Raw genomic sequence first — 20,342 nt, 5'->3', positions numbered from 1 at the left:
AATTTTAGCTTTTAAACATATAGAATTAACGGTCTTTTTGGGGGTTTTATGCTTGTTTTCATTTTCTAAGAGTTGGTTTTCATTCGTAGTTCGCTTTTATTTGTAATCCAAATTTTAATGGGAGATAACTCTCAGTCGTTTACCTCAAAAATTTATTTTTTAGAAATTATAGAATCGTGTCTAAACGTTTTCTTATAAAAGTCATTTCTTTATCTTGAAGTGTTCTTTGACTATTCATCAGTAGGCATAAAACAAAGATCTCTAGTAAGCTTATTCTTATGACAGACTTTGTAGAAATGATATTACCGTTCGCCGATAGGCCTATTTCAAAGTATTTCAGCTCTGAACGTACTACGTGTACGTCACTACGTAGGTCTCATTACACTGGCCCTGTGAGACCTCCGTTCAGAGAAGAAGTACTAATAGAATACCAACGTTGTTGATGATCAACTATCACATTCACATTTTTCTGTAACATGACGATTGATAATCAAAAATCTTCGACATTGAAAACACAAATTATTTGTCAATTCAAATCAACATTGGTCTTGTGATCTTAGTATTCTTACAGGGAAAAGATGGGCTTCTGATATCCAATATTCAAGACAAAATAAACATTTTACAATTGGTACACAAATCGTGTACCATAATGCGTTTCAGCGCCATATGGAACAAGGCACTCAAAGAACAGGGCTAGACATATTCCACAAGTCACGTCAAATGGTGACGCTATATTCTTATCTGGAAAGCATGCGCAATAAATACCATCGGTGTAGACTTGAAAAACCAGACGCTAAAGATTGCCATTCACATGAGACTTCTAGCGTATTTCGCCGAACATAACTGATTAGAAATTACAGTAAAAAAAGAAACAATGTAAATCAGTTTATATACATTCATATTACATTATTATATGCGTTGTGACCCATTTTTGTCAATTTCTAAGTCCCAAATATTAGCGATTTAGCTCCTTTAAACTTCCGAAACGGAAACACCTAGATGCAATGCAACGGAGCATAATCCTTATATTACCGCCGACCCAAGGTTAAGGCTAAAAATAAAAAGGGTGCAAATGCTATCATTAATCAAGGAAGGTAACCATATCCTTTCTTGAAAGTGGAAAGCTGAATACAGGCGCCATAAAGAAAGACTAAACCACCTGTTCGGACAACTGTGAATCAGAATGGTCAGTCCTATATGGATGGAAAGCTACAAAAGTTTAAAGAAACCTATTGAAATTCAGATTTATATTTTAAACAAATTCCCATATACTAGTCGTAATGAAAAATACTGCAATACAATAAATCTAAACAAAAATCAGACACTGTCTTAAAGATGTCTGGGCATCATCTTAAACATATTCTTTGAATGGCATTTAGTAATTGAAGAATGACACTGAAAGATTTTGAAAATGATACACTCGTCTTTATCAAGCAAATCTTTTAATAATATTTCCTTATGCCCACATCGAAATGTGGTTGTATATTGCCTCTGTCCGTCGACCACATTTTTTTGTAAACACCCTACAACCTACATTGTGAACACTTTGATGACTAACTTATCACCTGATCTGTATTAAAATTATATACATCATTTAGATTAGTAAAACGAAGAACTTTATTGAATTTCAGCAATTTCTGTTAATTACTTGTAAAGTTATGGCCCTAGTTTCTCTTTGTTGAACCCCTTGTGAACGCTCTAACAACAAATGTTATCCACCAGTCTGTATTAAATTTGTATGCATTATGTAGATTAGTAAAACAAAGAAACCTATTGACAAAAGTAATTATCAATCGATCTGTATGCAGTTGATATCAGTGTCTTGTAAATGCTTGCATAACCTACAAAAGAATGAATATGTGACAACCCTTGTCAACTGCTTGGACGATTTAGCTGCTGTGGGCATGTTTTGTTGCCTGGCAACCTATCTTTTAAGAAATAGAAAACTAAATATTATCTTTATAAACTTTCTTTTCAGACCTGTTGACAGTTGAACTTATCTAGTAAAATGTTTTCTACTGGAACAAAGCGTTTGTTAAAAAACTATATACTTCACACAGACACACATAACAGAGTAAGTCATTTTCTCTCAATGCACTGTGTGTGTTATTCTTAATTAATGGTCTCACATGTATGTAAGGGTACACATTAATTCAAAATTCATCTTGGGTTGTGAGACCAAGTGGTCTAATGCATGCAGGAGATGAACATTGTCAAGTATGGGTTCGATCCATCCTTTAATGTAGCAAGGAGTAGAGTTGTCTGTCTAACCTCAAGGGTACTCCTTACAAAGACACCAGGGCACAAATGAATTATTGAAATAAATATGTACCATGTATTGGTCCTCAAATGACAAAGCTAAAGAGAATTATTGCTTTTGAAAAATTTGGGCGATGGTCTAGTTATCCAGTTACCATCAAATTTATGCTAAAATTTAGGAGACAAATGCTCCAATCTAATTAAAATATAGATCTATATTTCGTTTCGTTTTTTATACTTTCTATGGCCTAAACTACATGTAGATCTAAGAAGTTATAGTGGGAGTTCACGTTTTATGAAGTCAGGTAACAAGCAAGCGACATTTGACCCGATTACGTCAGTCATTCGATTATTCAATTAGCGACCGCCATGTATTTTTTATCTACTTTTGCTTTGTTTGATTTCTATTGCCGCTAATGTCTACCCACAGTTCCGTGCAAAAAAGATCAAATGCTCGATTCGACAGACCATTTGATTGGCTGACCCCTCATTTCAAGCAGAATACGAGTTAAATAACAACGCTTCCAGATCCAAGTGTAGTAAAGACAAGTAAAATCGAAATTTTGAACTATAAAAACAAAATGGAATTGGATCTGTGTTTTAATCAGATTGCAAATGCTCATACAATAAAAGATATCATCTAATTATCATACATGTTTTGTTTATGTTAGTGCTGTCAAATTTTAAGTATTTCTGATAATTAGTTTAGGGGTGGTGCACTTGATAATTTAGTTGTAAATGCTCCTATAACCTACAAAATCATAAATATTTGACGGCCTGCTCGGATGCTATAGCAATATAGCCTTTATTTTAAAATCCCAATAGCACTGACCTGGATGCATGACTATCGATTATTGATATGAGTGACCCCACTTATTTAATTGAAACCCATTATATCAGAATAGCAAAAGAATTTCGGCAAATTTTAGGTAATATTTCAATGATTTTTCCCTATGTGGCATGATTATAATAAGTCTTTTTATTTTGTAACCATACGTATGTTGATAGAGTTATTTAAAAATTAGCTACAACTTACTTTTATTACAGATTGTTGAAGAAACAGATATGTGGAGGCAACATGCAAAGATGAAAGAAACGGACAAGAAAGAATACATGTATAAACCGAAAACTGGAGAATCTTTTCTAGAAGATAAACGAGATGATATGAATGATTGTAGATATAATATGAAGAGTAGATCAGCTCACATGGATGAAAGTAAAGATACCAGCACCTATTGGGTGAGACAGCTACAGAAAACAGAAGAGGCAGATTCAGATAGGTAAACATTCAACTTATATCACAAATTATATAATTGATCAATATTTAAAATAGCACAACATGGCAGAATAAAGGTTAAAATAGAGTTTAAGACCATAAACAATCAAAAGCATTTTTCTGAAGAAATGTGTTTGCAGCACCAAACTCATTACCGGTATTAAGATGTTCTTGAAGGGAGGGATATTGAAATGGGCTCTGTCCATCCTTCTGTTCCGGTTTTAAGTCAGTGTAAGTCATAAATCATCCAAGATATCTCCTGGTTTGGATTCAATCAGATTTTAAAAAAAAAGGCCCATCAAATATGTTGTTTTTTCGCACGTATACAGTGAATGGCCATTTTGCTCAGTAATCCCAGCCAGAATTTGGCTATTTTTTTTAAATTGCGTTAAAGTTTTAAATTTTTGTTTAGAACCGAAATAAATTAACTTTTAGTCAATCCCCACGCTAAAAACAATAACAGAATTGATTGTGTATATCTGAAATAGACACGACCGAAGCACAAAATAGTGCCAATATGCCGACGTCAAATCTAGAGTTGTAGATGATGTTATTTTTGTGAAAAATCATTGGATGAAGCGATAAGACGTTCTGTACGGATTATACAGTCCTAAAGGCTGCAAGAAGGCTATTGTTTACAACAGTGATGGGATTTCAAAATTTTACTTGTCGGGCATATTACCGAAAATAAAGGGGCATAACTCTTATCGTTATTTAAGCAGACGAATTCGTACCACAAATAAAAGTCACATGTCAAAATATTCAAATCCCGTACGTATTAAAAATAGGTGAACCTCGCTATTTTTCATATTTAATTCCCGTACAGTATTCAATTCATACCACAATTAAAAACCACATGTCAACAAAATATTCAAATCCCGTACGTAATAAAAATTGGTGACCTCGCTATTTTTCACACTTAATTCCCGTACGGCATTCAAATTTATGTCAGTAAATGTTCTACAAAATTAAGCATTTTCGTGATATGTTGAATGAAAGCTTGCCGATCCTGCTTCGGCATCAAATTCACAACCATAATATTCCTTTAGAATTACGTGTCTTCATTTATACGGCAGCAAATGAATGCAGAACTTCCGAAAGACGTTCTGTACGGATTATACAGTCCTAAAGGCTGCAAGAAGGCTATTGTTTACATTACAATCTAACATTGTGTCTTGTAATGTTGATAATGATCATAATGATGGTGTTTACATTTGTTTGTTGATGTGACCTCATGACCTGTGACGTTTAGATAATCATGGCTATTCACTGTGTCAGAGTCACTTCTCTGCAGGTAGGGTGAGTCTGTCGTTCAGATTGCAGTCTGTATAAGATGGACAAAAAGTTTGTCAAAACAGTTATAATTTTTAGTCAAAACGACCATACAATTTTTTTCATTTTGGTTGATGTCTGTTTTAATCTGATTAAAACACAGATCCTGTTTTGTTTTTTATCAATCTGATTAAAACACAGATCCTATTTCGTGGGTAAACCACTTGAAACGCCAACACTGATTGATTAATCAATGTCTGACTTCATAGGGTCAAAAGCCGCTCATATGACCCCTGATACAGCCAAATAGGCCATCGAAAGTATAAAAAACCGAAACGAAATATAGATCTGTATTTTAATCAGATTGTGTCTGATTTGACCATCGTTTATCATCTGCAGAGAATGCCCAGCTCGAATGTTATGAAATTTTCATTTCATCATCTCTTTGTAAATGTGGAATTGAATCATTTTTGAAATGACATTCCTTCTAGTGATTTGCAAGTGATTAACAATCCCTCAAGTGACGTTCAAAGTCCTATAACTTTTCCAAAAGTATTTTCCATAAAAAAATTTCTGGATAAGTGTTATTTACATCATTGTAAATAGCAACATGGTTTGCAAATGTTGAGTTCATGCATTAGGATTATTATGCTCAAAACCTGTGATACCACTTCACATAACCATATTGATTGCTATGATTACAGATGGGGTCATAGTGGTTACAAAGAATTATATCCTAAAGATTTTGATAGTAGCAGATCAAACGATGAATCTTCCTCTAGTTCTACCACATCAACTAGTTCTAAAGAACGACGGAAAAGGTAAACTCAAATACTTTTAATCAAATTTCTTATCTCTCTGTTTTAATAGTAGGCCTATCTTCTTTAAAAGACTCCAGTCAGATTTCAGAAAACTGGTTTTAGTGTGGTGTGAAACACACAAAGTCATCCCCTCTAAAGGAATTAGAGAGAAAAGTCTGTGTTATATTTTATTGTTCGGTTTGCAATATCAATCAAAATATGTAAGATCAGATATATCATTCCATAATTTCTTGATACGCCAAACTCTATCTGAACACAATATCGGATCGGGTCAAAGGTTGTAATTGTTTGGACGGATCAGATATCAAACTAACATATAACACCAATGTTGAAACTTCAATGCACAAAATATCTTGCTCTAAATACTTTTGTGTGCTTGTATTTTCAATACAGTATTTTAGATATGATTGGGTTCAAAATGAAGTACATTCATTTTCTTGATAGAAGTGATAATGCCTGTTTAAATTTCAGGAGAAAAAAAATGAAAAGAAAAAAAGAGAAAAAGAAAAGAGAAATTTTGGAGGAAGAAAAAGCCAAGAAAAAGAAATCAAAGCATAAAAAACACAAACATGAAAGTAGTGACAAAAGTAAGAAACATAGGAAAAAGAAAAGTGATAAAAAAAAATCAGCCAAACGAAAACCTGAGAGTGACAGCTCAGAAAGTCAGGACAACAGTTCCAGAAAACATGCAAAGACATTTATAAAAGGCAGACAGGAAAATGAGGAAAGGCGTCATAATAAAAAATCTAAACATAAGCATAAGACCAAGAGACAAGATTATTCTGATAGTGGGTGATTAATATACACCATTCGCACTTAAACATAGTAATCTCAGGACTGAATGGATGTTGAGAGAGCATGATCATGTGCAATTGTAGTCAATGAATTTTTTTTTTAGAAATTAAAATTATTTTATGTACTCTGTTAACCTGACATTTTGATGCCTCTGCAGTTCTCACTGAATGCAGCTGATCTGTAAATCTGTAAGCAGTATCTTCTATTGGCATTCCCCAATAAATTCCAGTAATTTATGTCATACTGTATTTGAAATTATACTCGGACATCATGCAAGTAGAAGAGGTTATTTTCCGTTCAAATTTGGGACTCAATAATCCTTGTGCATTGAGGGTCAATTATGAGATTGGAATAGTTAGATGAAATTGTGTTTATTGTCTTTGCTCAGTGAGTAAGACGCTCGCTAACGCTTGTCTAGGCCGAAAAGATTCCCCTTGTCAGTGGTGCAGGACGAAGGGCCTGACAAGGTCAGTGTCTAGTTGTTTGTAAGGCACCAAAAAACTGACGTAAATGAACCCTTGACAGTTGGAATTCAAAATAAGAGTATCTTGTTGCGGAGCTGTCCGGGCAAAATGTCCTTTATATCCCACTGTATGGTATATGCCTGTCTTCTCTGACCCAGTCAGAGCAGAATAGTATCCCAGTCAGTGCAGAAAAGTAGGACATTAAACCCATTTCATTTATTTTCTTTGCTACTTTTGACTTTGCTTGAAATAGTCCATTCCCAACCATCCAATGATAAGCATTTATAGCGGAATCTATACACTAATTCAGTTTTATATACTGGCAATCGGGTTGATTTATGTACCAATATTCAGATATTAAAGATACATTATGGGAGATAAGATAAAGAGATGGCAGTTCTCGCTATAATAATTAAAAACTAGATAGTGTACAGGTAATTTCCTGAAAATTTCAGACAAATTGATCCACTATGAGCCGAGAAAGAAGTGGATGAAATTTTTGCATAGTCCCGGTCATCATTACTAAAATCATTAATATGAACAGCATAGTCTCGATTATCCACTTTATTTTATTTAATTATCAATGGCCGTTAGCGGCATATAGGAATCTAATCCAGCCAACATCGAAGGCTAGCCTTGACATCGAGAGTTTATTATGGTCTGGATAAGTTAATTAATGTCTAATTGATAATTTAGATAACATTTCAGGCCTAAAGAAGGACTTGTAATAAGCAGATTTCGCTCTTGCATAATGCACGTTTAACTATACGTTATTCAGCTGTTATATAGTGTCATTAGATAATATCACGAACATGTTATCCAAACATAATTGCCACGAATCAAGATTTGTTGCCTGACGATTTAATTCTGACGAGATTTGGCCTCAAATATTGACAGGTGTCATGCATGAGAGAGTGTAGGCTTAGTAGTTTTGGATGACATAACTTGATATCATTTGCCATAGAGGTCATCTGTGCGAAGGATACAATCTTGTAATGGTGGTAAATCTTAACCAGAGCAAGACTATTTTAAACTATAAACAAGGACAATTACCTTGCACCCCAATCCAACAGCTGAAATAGACATTTGCTGGGGGTTTTCTAGGTCTATTCTGATCTCCAACAAATTGCTTAATTTTTAGCTGAAATTGGGTCTTAAGCATCAGGGGAAGGAGGGGGGGGGGGGACAAATCCAGATCTTTTAATGTAAGGTACACTTGGCTACCCACCCTACACATGTATGGAGAACAAACTATTTTTTTCAATATAAATTCAACATTTAATATTTATACTATAATACATAAACTATAATTTATTATGATAAATATGATACAATTAAAAACATGACAAATGCTGTGAAACTCGAGAAGTGACGCCTGCTCTTTTTTCTGGCTACTGTCTACTTCAAATCGGCTATTTAACTTTGATTTATTTTAAAACTTTTAATGCTGAAGAGTACAATTCTGTTTCAACTGTTTTTGGAAGAAAGATTTAAATGAAAGTTTATAAATAGATTCCTAAAATATATTAATCAGTTTTTTCTTCCTCTTCTTGAGTTTCCTGAGTTGTTTCTTCGCTGTTATCTTCAGTTGTTTCTTTCTTCTCTTCTTGTTCAGTTTGTTCTTCAGTCGCTTGTTCTGCAGGTTGTTCTGAAGGTTGTTCTGAAGGTTGTTCTCCAGATTGTTCTTCGGGTTGTTCTGTAGTTTCTTCGGGTTGTTCTGTAGTTTCTTCAGTTGTAGCAGGAGCAGACGTCTCTTCTTGTGTTTCAGCCGTTTGTTCAGTATTTTCAGCACCTATAGAAAAGAAAAAAAAGTTAATACAGATTTTTATGAACCGCAGTTAAGTATATAATATATACCACAACAATTATTTTAGTTTCAAAATTAAAATGTGAAAATATAAAAATTTTGAATGCATTGAGTGTATTAGAATTCATTCTCCTTTAAACAAAATCCTGCAACATGAATCATGATTTGAAAGATTTTAGTTGCATTTTTCACATGCACCAAAATGTTACTTGGGACAAACAAAATACAAACATGACAACATCAAGCATAAAAATCAGTCACATTACAAAATGATGCTCTCTCGATGATAGGAATGAAGAAACATGACAACACATTGAGGCAAGCACAATGACACAAAATTAATGGAGAGGTTCATTCAAGTACATGACATATTACAAAGACATTGCGTAATCATATTAATTTTTAACTGTAGTGACAGAAAGGCAAAAATGTATGCAATCTCCTTAAGAGAGATCATCCAAATACCAGTACATGACATATTCCAATGAGATCTGACAGAAAAGCTTATCTGTAATATATTGAAAAGTTTTGGGGCAAAGGAAAATAACTCTAGGTAAGCTTTGGTCAATAAAAATGGTGGACAGAGGGTAAAATATGCAACATTATTGTAATCATACCTTATTAGATTTAGGCTGTTGTGAGCGTGAAAAATAAAGGAAAGAAAGACAGAGAAGAACATATTATATAGTATAAAGAAGTGAAAAGTGTTTAGAAAAACAAAATATGTTGTTTCAATGCCATAACGTGTCTTCTAAAAAAAAGTACAGTGATCTATTAGTAAAGACAATAATATGATCAATTTTCAAATATATAGTTTAGTTGTGGGCTATATTTATTAGCAGAGTTTTACATACAAATAAGGTCATACACAGAAAATATTCTTGCCTCCTAATAATCTGATGCAGAAGGGAGGTTTTTATTTTTGTATTTTGTCAAATGATCACTACTGGGTTAAATGACTCACTACTGACTTCTTAAAAACATCATTATATCTCACCATGCTGTTTAATGTATGATTACCCAGTTTCATTTGTGATTGACAATAATATTTATCAGGGTTGCACATTTGATAATTGAACATACAGAATATTTGAGGAATAATTTTGATATAGAATTAATTCCTGTAACAACAGGTGCAAAATATTTATGTGTAGTAATTAATATTACTATTTTTAATTTGTATATTATAAAAACAGGTCACATGACTTATTTTAAGTGACACAGAAGTATCTGAGAACTAGAAATTTATTTATATGGTTTAATTTTAAACAGTATGTGGTACTATTGTATGCATGTATTAGAATCAAGTTTAATTATACATATTAGTATATAGTGAAAGTAATGTAACCTTATTATTAATATATTGAGGTACTTACCAGTTTCTGTTTGTTCAGTAGTTTCTTCTGCTTTCTCTCCCTCTGCAGCTGCAGCAGCCTTTTCTTTTTCTAATTCAGCCTGTCTGGCTTCTTCTGCTTCTTCTTCTTCTGTTTTTAAATGAATGGCAGTGACAAGTCCAGCTTTCCATTTTGGTATAATATTAGCCTGAGGCTCCTCATCATCTCCTTTATCCTCTTTTTCCTTCAAAATAAAATCATTTCAAGAAATAAGGAAAGCAGAATATTGCTAAAGTGAAGAGAGAGAATCAGGATTTACCATCCACTCCATTTATTTTGGAACTAACACATTTTACTTCAATAATTCAGGTGTGTGTGGGTGGAAATCCACAAGGTTGGACAGATAACCTGTACAAACTTGGGGTCGAAACCATGCCAGACCTTATGACCTAAAGCACATGCAGTAGATCACTGGATCACCCAAACGCACCAAAAGAAGAGAAGCTTGAATGAATAATAGTCTGGATAGCTGAATTAGTAGAGATCTGACAAATAATTGGACATTTTAATTTTTCTAGTCTAAATAATGTAGCTCGGTATCTAATTAGAAAGTCATCCATACCTGTTCTATTGGTATATATTCCCCATGTTGTTCACATCCGATATCAAATACATATTTTCCTTTACCCTCCATCTAAAATAATTATTAAATATATTTTACAATCTTTTCTCAACTAAATATTTATGTCACCATGTACAATATTACATAATTAATGCTACAACATCATATTTCATACAATCTCAAATGTTATAAATTTGCTTTTCACAATTATTTTGGTACTTTTTTGAAAAAAGTAATTCTGACACTGAATTTTAGGAGAGATCAGTGGAGATGACTTAGGACTGTACAAAAATGCCTCCTGGTTGACAAGGATTTGGTCCAATAGTTGGAACAGTTTGAGAAAAGCAGAAATATCTGGCCTGAGTTTCTCCAATCTCTAATAAAATTACAATATTTTGTCACAAAATGACAATTCATTCCATAATATTGATACTAAATGACTGGCTAGTCTTTTTCTGATCTGTCACACAAAAGTTACTATTGATAAAGTGTGCACCAAAGAAATGTAAATAATATGTAATTATAATATTAGCACACTTAGTATGGATACAATCACTTAATTTATTATTATTCTGTAAGTATTTGTACTTACTCTATCATCTTTAAATGTTCCTACATATTTATGATTAGCATGAATCAATTCACCATGGCTCTCTCGTTTTCCATTAACCCATGTACCAACATACTTTGTATTAGTTGCTGCATATGTGTATACACCCTGGCCATGTCGTAAGTGACCTTGCCATTCACCATCATAAAAATCGCCATTAACATAATAATATTTTCCTTGACCACATCTCTGATCATCAACCCAGCTACCTGAAATAACAACGCACGTGATATTATTAGTCTCATTTCTTATTCTATACTGTAATACACAATCAATTATCAAACACCACATTTAGTGCTTAATACAGTGATACTTGTAGTATGTCCAATAAACTAAGAAAGAAGTTTAACTTTAAGAATCATACCTTCGTATTTGGAACCATCTGGATATATAAATGTTCCCTGGCCATGTTTTTTATTTTTACTATATTCACCTATATATCTAGCTCTATTTTTGAATCTGAAAGAAGAAATTTTGTCTTATTAATATCTCAACACAAAATGACAACTCCACATAATATTTTGATTCTTTCTAGGCATGTACCGGTAGTACACTTTAATATCCTTAACATGTTTCACCTAGCCAAGTCAAGGGCATTGATCAAATAATTTTATGTCATACCTATATCAACATTGTTACATATTTTTTCAGTCTATCGCTACATTAAATTTACACCAACAATATCTCTTCTGTTTACTCCAAGTCACCTTGCAAGGCAATCTTATCACGGTCAACATTTATTAGATTGAGATTTTTCAGGCACATTTATGTGTTGTGCATCATTTTGACAAATTAGTAATACCTGTATACACCGGTTCCATGCCTTTTACCATGTTCATACATTCCTTCATATGTATCACCATTTGGTAGTGTTGCTTTACCATGACCATGTCTTTCATCACGTTCATTTCGATCACCTTCATACTCCTAGAATTATACAAATTAAATAAAAGCTACGCTAACCGAATTAGATCTAATTTGTTAACAATATCTATATTATCAAATTCAAATGTCAAAGTCAATTGAACATGCAGGTCTGGGCCAAGGCTTGTATTTAAATGATGAATCACTAGGCCTATAGCATAGGCACAACAGACTAGGTGAACCTCATTACCGGTAAATAAGGTTATTGCCTTTGAACGCAACGGAGCGGTTGTGGTTATTCCAGCCTACACCGATAGTATTTATTGCGCATGCTATCCAGATAAGAATATGGCGTCCCTGACAGCCCACATTCGACATAATATGTGGAATATGCGTAGCCTCGTTCTCTAAGATCCTTGTTACTACTACTAGTGGAGCTGAAACGCATTACACGATTCGTGTACGGTACCAATGGTAAAATGTTTATTTTGCCTTAAATATTGGATATCAGAAGCCCATCATTTCCCGGTAAGATCACAATATCAATGTTAATTTAAATTGACAAATAATTCGTGTTTTCAACGTCGAAGACTTTGGATGATATTACTGAGTTAGTTAGAGATTTAGCTAAAGAATACAAGTTTAGTTTAATGATAATGAACTGCATACCCCCAAATATGGCCCCTGTTCTTCTTCTTCCATTTCTTCAGATCCAATGTTAGACATCTTGACTGTTATTTGTTATAAACCGTTACCTGTGTCCGATAAAATCAGTTGATGGAATACTGTTTGTGCCACTGAACACGTCTTCACTTTATTTACAATGCTGTTGTTGAAATGGTCGACAATGTCAACAAAGGTTGCTATGTTACCTTCATATCCGGTTTTTAGCCTCGGTTGTGAAGGATAACTCTGCCATAAAAATGTGTGTAGACTTGATTTTCAAGTGGACAATTATAAAATACTTAAAAAGTTTCTATGGAAATAAATGATATATATTTGAGGTAACCAGTGTATGTTAATAACAACCCAATTGCCTACACATTAACATAAACAGTTCATATGGGCGGCTTATCTCACGGCCCCATTTCATTCGTCAAAAGTGAAAATGGACGTTTTTGTTTTTTGTCTTAATAATGAGTAAATTGCTCCACCAATCCTCAGACATTCAGCAACTCGTCGTGGCATGCTCCTAATCAACCGCCCAATCACGATCATTGGGGGAATCTGCCCCACTCCTCTTGCAGTGCCACGGCCAATTCTTGCAGTGTTGTCGGCAGGCGCGGGTCCAGGATTTTTTTTTTTTTGGGGGGGGGGGGGTCTAGGTTGGTTAATTGCTTAACGGGGGGTCTGGGGGCCCTCCCCCTGAAAAATTTGGTAAATTAGATTCAATTTGGTGCATTCTGACGTATTTCCGGAAGGTATTTTCCAAATTTACAGGTCTAAAAATCGCCAATAAAATCGCATCAAATGTCCTTAAAATGTTGATGGGGGATGCTCCCTTCACAGGTGAGGAACAAAATATCTTCAGATACCATATTATGGTTGTTCTTAACAAGCTTTATTAGCAGTATCAATTTACTATTAGAGTAACCAGTCCATTTAAGTATAGGAAAGTTGGTCGGGGTTTTCCAGAGCACAAACTTTTCGCAGACGAAAAGTGTATAGACTTGGTTTACTGTTTTTACTTTCAGCGCATAAAAATAAATAATATAGCTTGCAATAGTTACACAGGCTTAATCATAAATGTAGAGGGTTACAGGGAATTTTCACACATAAATGACTAGAGGAGTTCTCTTATCAACGCTGCCGATAAAATTAAAAAGCAAACACAATATTCAACGTCAACAGGCGAGCAGCGTTAATAAAACTCTTTAAATTTCAATAAACTTATATTTTCATACAGTACGGTATTAAAAAATTGCCGTCGTCAATAGGCGATTTGCCGTGGGATCAATTGGTCCCGACGGCAATTTATGCTGTCGACGTTTTTGGCTAATTGCCAGAGCTGTATGTGACTATTTGTTTTTGCCCACAATGGAATGAAAGTCATGACTCAACTCAATGTATACAAACTCGCAATTTTTGGGTCAGATTCGGGCTTTTAGATTTAAGTTTCCCTAACCCTTCAAATTTTCAAGCCTGAGCAGGGGGGGGGGGGGGTCCGGACCCCCTGGACCCGACCCCCCTCTGGATCCGCGTCTGGTCGGTTGACGTTGACGTCAACGAACACGCCACCCGATCAAATTAAACGTAACACACTAAAGCAGAGATATGCTAAACAGTAAATCTTATACAAGAACCGATAGGAAAGCAAACATGGATAGATAAACCAGCAAATTGTCAAATTTGACAATGAACCCCTCCCACGTGTATGGCGCTATTGCGTGTCGCATGTGAACATACTCTCAAAGCATGTCAAATGTCTATTTATAATATCGCAACCTGCATAGGTATTTGCATTTCAATACCCCCTACTTTTTTTTAAGAGTATGTGACAAAACAGCACATGTCGACGATCGGAGCGAGCTAGGAAGGGCTATAGGTGATATGTACTTCAAGACCACCAAAAGGGTTACAAATCAGAATATTTTGCGTCAGGATTATGATTTCTTTCTATCCTTGTGAGACTATTTTATACTAATTACCACATTATCTTATTATGTAGATAGTACAGGCCCGCAACTGAGGGGGGGGGGGGTAACCCCCTGTGAAAAAATTATCGACCATAAAAACAATTGACATACATTGTCCGTCAATTTTACAGCACCACTGAGAACACTTCCCACCCCACTCGTCGCTCTGAGCTAGTTACGGCCCTGAGATAGTGTACATGTAGTATGTAGAAACGACCCCAGGCTACCCTCACTCCCCGACAGAATTATATAATTATAACCAGAATAACACGGACCAATAATGTTTGTAACTTCCATCTAAATTTTATAATAGTGAACCGCCCAGTATAGTGCGGGCGTCGGGGGCGACAGACTGTAGAAAAGTACAGGCACTATTGAAATTGTACCCTACCGCACGCCTCTTAGCTTGAACATTATAATACCGCCTTCACAGCGCACCGTCTAGTCTTTCGGATGGGAAGACAAAATCGAGGTCCCGTACGTACACGATGGCGTGCACGTAAAAGAATCCTTTACAATTGGAATTTGAAATAAGAGTAGGTCGTTGCGCCGCTGTCCGAGAAAAATTCCCTCATCATAGCACAATACATAGAGTATGTCCGTCTTCATTAGCCCGGTTGCCATGGTGCAGAATATAGGACGTAACCCCTTTTCATTTCAATATTAACATAGTTCGTGCAGAAAAGTAAAACCATGGACCCTATTCATTTCATTCGTTAGTGGCACTTAACGTCCACTTCCATTTCATTTGCAGCTGCATTTCATGTAGTTTCATTTGCAACATCGTGAACTTAAAAAAAATTATTCTTTCCAAAGAGAATAATGGGAGATAACTCCTTATACTTATTCAACGTGACCTACTTTCTAAGGATAAACCCTAGATCCGCCATATTTTGTGAAAAAATTTTAAGTAATTGTAATCAAATAAAACAATAAGGGACGAGCTGTTGTTCTGTCTTGTGGTAAGTTTTATGTTTAGAACGTGAATCCATACTTGAAACTCACTTATAACCTTTTGATAACTGAAGCAGAAAATATCATCCTGTGGTGTCCAAAGTGTTAATTATTTGGTTAGCCTGAAAGGTCCACTCGTACAGTTTACCGTGAAATACTGGCCAACTTATAATAAAACCATTACTAATTATTTTTTCATGTCAGTTGATGTAGCAAGAAGAATTTGAAAAAGCAAACAAAAGGTTTTAATAATATATTTTTGCAAGAATAGAAAAATGGTATAATTTATCAAGAACAGGAAAATTATAAAATATTATAGCCTGGCAGTTTGACTAGGTACCCGGTTTGGCTTGGTACCTTTTTATTTTTTAGCTTCAAAAAGCGACCTTAGCCATGACATTTTTGAAAGAATGGAAGTCCTAATAATAATAAGTCAAAAAATGAAAGTTAGCAACAATTGAAAGATTTATACAATAATGAACAGTTGGGTCGTAGAAGGGTTTCATAAAGACAATTATGTAAAGAAAAGTGAAGCAACATCATAAAATTGATTCCATGCGGGCAACAAATATTTACACAATTGATGCTTTCACTGTGCTCAACTGGGTACATCACATGGTCCTGGATTTTTCCCAAAAATGAGACGGGGTATGAGATGTTCTAAATAAGAAATAAATCACCAATAATCAAAGACTTTCCACAGTTGGGTGGGGGTCTGAATGATCAAACACATACCCTTTAGATCGCCAGGTCTGATTAATTTGATTCCCATATCTTGTACGTGACAAGGAGTAGGGTTGCCTGTCCAACCTGACAGGCCTCCAGACCCCCATGCGCAAGCAAATTATTGAAATGAAAGTCTCAAAATGACCATTTCTTTTTAATTCCAAAAAAAAAAAAAAAAAATATTGGGCTGGCAGTAAAGTTATGCCCCAACCTTTAATATCAATGTAAGTAACCAGGATAGCTCCATCCCTACCCCAAATACACACTGTCGAAAGTGGGATCTAAAAAATAAGTGGATTGCCTTCACATCCATAGTCTATGCTGAATTTGAGATGGAGTAAAAGTTTATGAACATATTCCAATTGTAAATACTGAACAATCCATACACCATTTCGTCCTTGTCCATTACATATCTTTACTTTCTACTTTCAGGTTTCGAAATGGAAGAGTTTGAACTTACTGATGATCCTGATGAAAATCAAGATGATTCAGACCACAAAAAATTAATAAACCAGATGCTAATCAAGCAGTGGCAAAATGAAATTTTCTGTGATCTTTCCATTAATCTAAGAGATACATCACTTAAAGTTCATGCTTGGCTTGTGTTTGGAATTTGCCCAAGCTTACAAGGAATACTGGAAATTCAAAGTGGAAATTTTGGAAGCTATATTTTGAATCTGGAACAGTTTTCCAAAAGTGCATTTGATCCTGTGATTAGATTTATTTATACTGGTATTCTAGATCTAGAACAGGAATCAAGAGATAACGTAATAAACATTAAGGATGTGGCACATTTCATGAAACTTAAAACCATTGAAGATAGATGTCAAAAGTATTTAACAAAATGCCAGGAAACAAATGAACTAGTAAAGACCAATGATACAGATTTGGAGGAGGATACAGCAACTTATGAAGTAAATAAACAAAGTTCTTACCAAGTAGTAAGACCTAGAAGAAAAAGTAAAAGAAAAAATAACAAATGGGGGCCAATAAAAATCAGACAAAAATGCACCGTTAAAAAACCAATAAAAACAAAATCTTCTGAAGTCGCAGAGAAAATTATGAAACAAGAATCTAAGTGTACAACTTCAAGCCTAGTCTCTCTTGAGGAAAAGTTAAAAAGACCGGACACAGAAGAAACAAATGCAGACGCCAGCGATAGTGCAGACATTGTGGATCTACCCATCAAGATTAGACTAAAAAGAACAAGATCGAGAAAATCAAGCCCAATAAAAATAGATCTCAGTCAAATAATCGTCAAACAAGAAGTGGAAGATGTTCCAGAAATAGATGAGTCATCAGAATATTCTTGTGAAATTTGCGATTCCTTCTTTGGCTGCGTTGAGGAGCTAATATTACATCAAAACACACATGGATCTCCATATGCTTGTGACATATGTGGTAAGGGCTATAAAATGAAGTCACATTTAACACATCATAAAAGAGTCAAACATTTGCATTTGGAGCACCTTATTTGTCGTTTTTGCGGAATCAAAATGCAAGCAGAAACATTGTTACGGAAGCATTGTCAAAGTGAACACAATGAAACAAGACCGTTTAAATGTAATCATCCTGGATGTGAGTACAAAGGGAAAAGGCATGAATTTCTTCGTAGACATAAACAGACACATCAAGAAGTTTATGATTACACTTGTGAAAATTGTGGTAAAACTTTCTCTCAAGTAAATGGATTACAGAGTCATCATCGAGCATGTTATAAACTGCGCGAGTATTTGTGTGACGTTTGTGGAAAAGCTTTTAATCAGTACAGCGGTATGGTTTTACATCGTCAGTCCATGCATTTCGGAGAGAAGCCATTTCAGTGTAACGAGTGCGGAACAAAATTCTCAGATCCTAGAAATCTAAAACGACATAAACTAATTCATGAAAATGCCTTTCCCTTTTGTTGTGAAATATGTGGAAATCGCTTCCGCCATTCTAATTCCTTAAAAGATCATATGAAAAGACATACTGGTAAAAATTATGATCAAGTTCAAAATAAGAAAATGATCATAAACAATTTACAATCAGAAACAATGTTAACAATGAATGCAACAGGGGAGTTAATCCTGCAGAACTCAATTAATTCTAATTCACTAGTGCCTAATGATGTACCCCAAATAGCCTGTACAAGTCCCTCCGGAGAAATAGATGTCACTTCAACTAGTAAAACAATTTGTCATGACTTGGGTATAGTAGGGCAGTAAAATTCAAAAACATTATATTATTTATTAAATAACCCCTTAGGCAAACCCAAAAGGTATAAACCATATTGCACATCTTGCTATACACGAACTCTAATGTCTAATACATTTATATATATATACCGGTACATGAAACCTTTTAAATCTTAGAGCCCATTCTACAGTATATTGTTGCATTCTGACACAAAAGATTTGGTGTATTTTGGGACTAAATTACTGTTTGTTATCCGGTTATGTTTTGAAGATGGACCACCATTAAATATACAGACTGTGAAATAAAATATAATCTATTTTAATCATGTCAAGACATGGTCAAAATTCTATTTTCATGTAGTAAAGCTCCAAACTGATTCAATTAACAGAGGCTTCTATTTGCCATAACTTTTTATGATACTGTTTTAACTTACTCATCCATGTGGAATAGACTATATCCATGTTGAATAGGCTACATCCATGTTTAACAGGCTACATCCATATGGAATAGGCTACATAAATATGGATTATGTATGTCCATGTATATGTTTACCAGTATACATATATTTATAGACTTCACTGGTTTCATTGGGATAACATAAAAGTCAACCGATATTTAACCATACTGTAAAATTTTTACCTAAAATATGGATGGCACCAGACAGATGACGTCACATTTATATAGTAACACTTTTATCAGCTTTGCTACTGGCTCATGTAAAATTGTTATTTAGTTTTCTAAAAATATATTTTGTTGATATTTAACAATCTTTAACTTGTTTTAAACTTTTTATACGCCCACATTTTCATGTGGACGTATTATGCCGTCACCCCTGTCCGTCCGGACGTCCAGAATTGTTTGTGGACTCTCTACAGGTCACAATTCTTATCCGATTTTGACGAAACTTGAAATATAGGTTTATCCCCAAAATATCTTTTCTGCTTTCGATATTGGCATGTATCGGATCGAAACTTCATGGATTATGGCCCCTGATTGTACGAAAAATCACGTTTTTATAGAGGTCACAATTTTTATCCGATTTTTTTTAAACTTGAAATGTAAGTTTATAACCCAAAGATTTCAGTTCCTTTCGATATTTGCGCATATCGGACCGTAACTTCCTGAATTATGGCCTCTGATTGTACGAAAAATCGCGTTTTTAGCTTGTGGACCCTATAGAGGTCATAATTTTTATCCGATTTAAAAAACCGTATTATTATATAACACAAAGATCTCAGTTTCTTTCGATATTTGCGCATATCGAATTGTAATTTCCTGAATTATGGCCCTTGATTGTAGGAAAAATCACTTTCTTGTTAGCTTGTTCTCTATCCAACTCTCGAAAATGTGGGCGTATCCTGCCTGGCAGTCGCTGATTTGTATTATTGTTAAATTTATGAGCTTTCTTTGTTTAAAAAAAAAAAAATGTAAAATTGCAGAAGAAATTTGTGCAGTGCAAAAATCAGAAATAGACAAATTTGTGACAGACAAAATGACAAGCCATCAGAGGAGTAGTGTCTGTGAAAGATGACTGATTTCCAGGCTTGACAATAGATCTGTATCTCGGTATTGTTTAAGAGTCTTAAGACTATATTTAAGCTTGTTTAAGATGTTAGTATATATAATATACACTAATAGCTGTTGTTTTGTTTTCTTTATTATATTATTATTTCTGCTTGTTTTTTGTTGTATTATTTTTTCCAAATAAAATACTTAATTTAATT

General features: G+C 34.4%; 3 protein-coding genes across 3 annotated transcripts; 2 read left to right on the top strand and 1 right to left on the bottom strand.

Annotated features, from left to right (window-relative positions):
* Nucleotides 1-125: 125 nt before the first annotated feature.
* LOC126829556 (uncharacterized protein NKAPD1) lies at nt 126-6,556 on the top strand. The gene is made up of 5 exons (XM_050559505.2): nt 126-264; nt 1,979-2,074; nt 3,307-3,539; nt 5,512-5,628; nt 6,100-6,556. The coding sequence occupies exons 2-5, from the start codon at nt 2,009-2,011 to the stop codon at nt 6,422-6,424; spliced, it is 741 nt and encodes a 246-aa protein (XP_050415462.1). The 5' UTR covers nt 126-264; nt 1,979-2,008; the 3' UTR covers nt 6,425-6,556.
* Nucleotides 6,557-8,141: 1,585 nt separating this feature from the next.
* LOC126829549 (radial spoke head 1 homolog) lies at nt 8,142-12,997 on the bottom strand. Its single transcript, XM_050559498.2, has 7 exons — nt 12,794-12,997; nt 12,063-12,187; nt 11,625-11,719; nt 11,243-11,469; nt 10,651-10,722; nt 10,071-10,272; nt 8,142-8,679 (listed from the first exon to the last, which is right to left on the bottom strand). Exons 1-7 carry the CDS (start codon nt 12,848-12,850, stop codon nt 8,414-8,416), a joined length of 1,044 nt encoding a protein of 347 aa, XP_050415455.1. The 5' UTR covers nt 12,851-12,997; the 3' UTR covers nt 8,142-8,413.
* A 2,619-nt stretch (nt 12,998-15,616) lies between these two features.
* LOC126829538 (zinc finger protein 836) lies at nt 15,617-20,309 on the top strand. Its single transcript, XM_050559483.2, has 2 exons — nt 15,617-15,722; nt 16,873-20,309. The coding sequence occupies exon 2, from the start codon at nt 16,881-16,883 to the stop codon at nt 18,645-18,647; it is 1,767 nt and encodes a 588-aa protein (XP_050415440.1). The 5' UTR covers nt 15,617-15,722; nt 16,873-16,880; the 3' UTR covers nt 18,648-20,309.
* The last annotated feature ends 33 nt before the right edge of the window (nt 20,310-20,342 follow it).

Source organism: Patella vulgata, chromosome 8 (genome assembly GCF_932274485.2).
Source record: "Patella vulgata chromosome 8, xgPatVulg1.2, whole genome shotgun sequence".
NCBI lineage: Eukaryota > Metazoa > Mollusca > Gastropoda > Patellidae > Patella > Patella vulgata.
The sequence above is the reverse complement of the archived record's forward strand: the minus strand, read 5'-3'. Positions and strand labels throughout refer to the sequence as shown.

Bases quoted from the DNA above. Each gene is read 5' to 3' on its own strand.
- LOC126829549 (XM_050559498.2), bottom strand. From the start codon at position 12,850: ATGTCTAACATTGGATCTGAAGAAATGGAAGAAGAAGAACAGGGGCCA. The intron at 10,723-11,242 runs GTAAGTACAAAT...TAATTATTTTAG, and splicing joins GAACATTTAAAGATGATAGA to ATGGAGGGTAAAGGAAAATA. The intron at 8,680-10,070 runs GTAAGTACCTCA...TCTTTTCTATAG, and splicing joins TACTGAACAAACAGAAACTG to GTGCTGAAAATACTGAACAA.
- LOC126829556 (XM_050559505.2), top strand. From the start codon at position 2,009: ATGTTTTCTACTGGAACAAAGCGTTTGTTAAAAAACTATATACTTCAC. The intron at 2,075-3,306 runs GTAAGTCATTTT...CTTTTATTACAG, and splicing joins ACACAGACACACATAACAGA to ATTGTTGAAGAAACAGATAT. The intron at 3,540-5,511 runs GTAAACATTCAA...CTATGATTACAG, and splicing joins GAAGAGGCAGATTCAGATAG to ATGGGGTCATAGTGGTTACA.
- LOC126829538 (XM_050559483.2), top strand. From the start codon at position 16,881: ATGGAAGAGTTTGAACTTACTGATGATCCTGATGAAAATCAAGATGAT.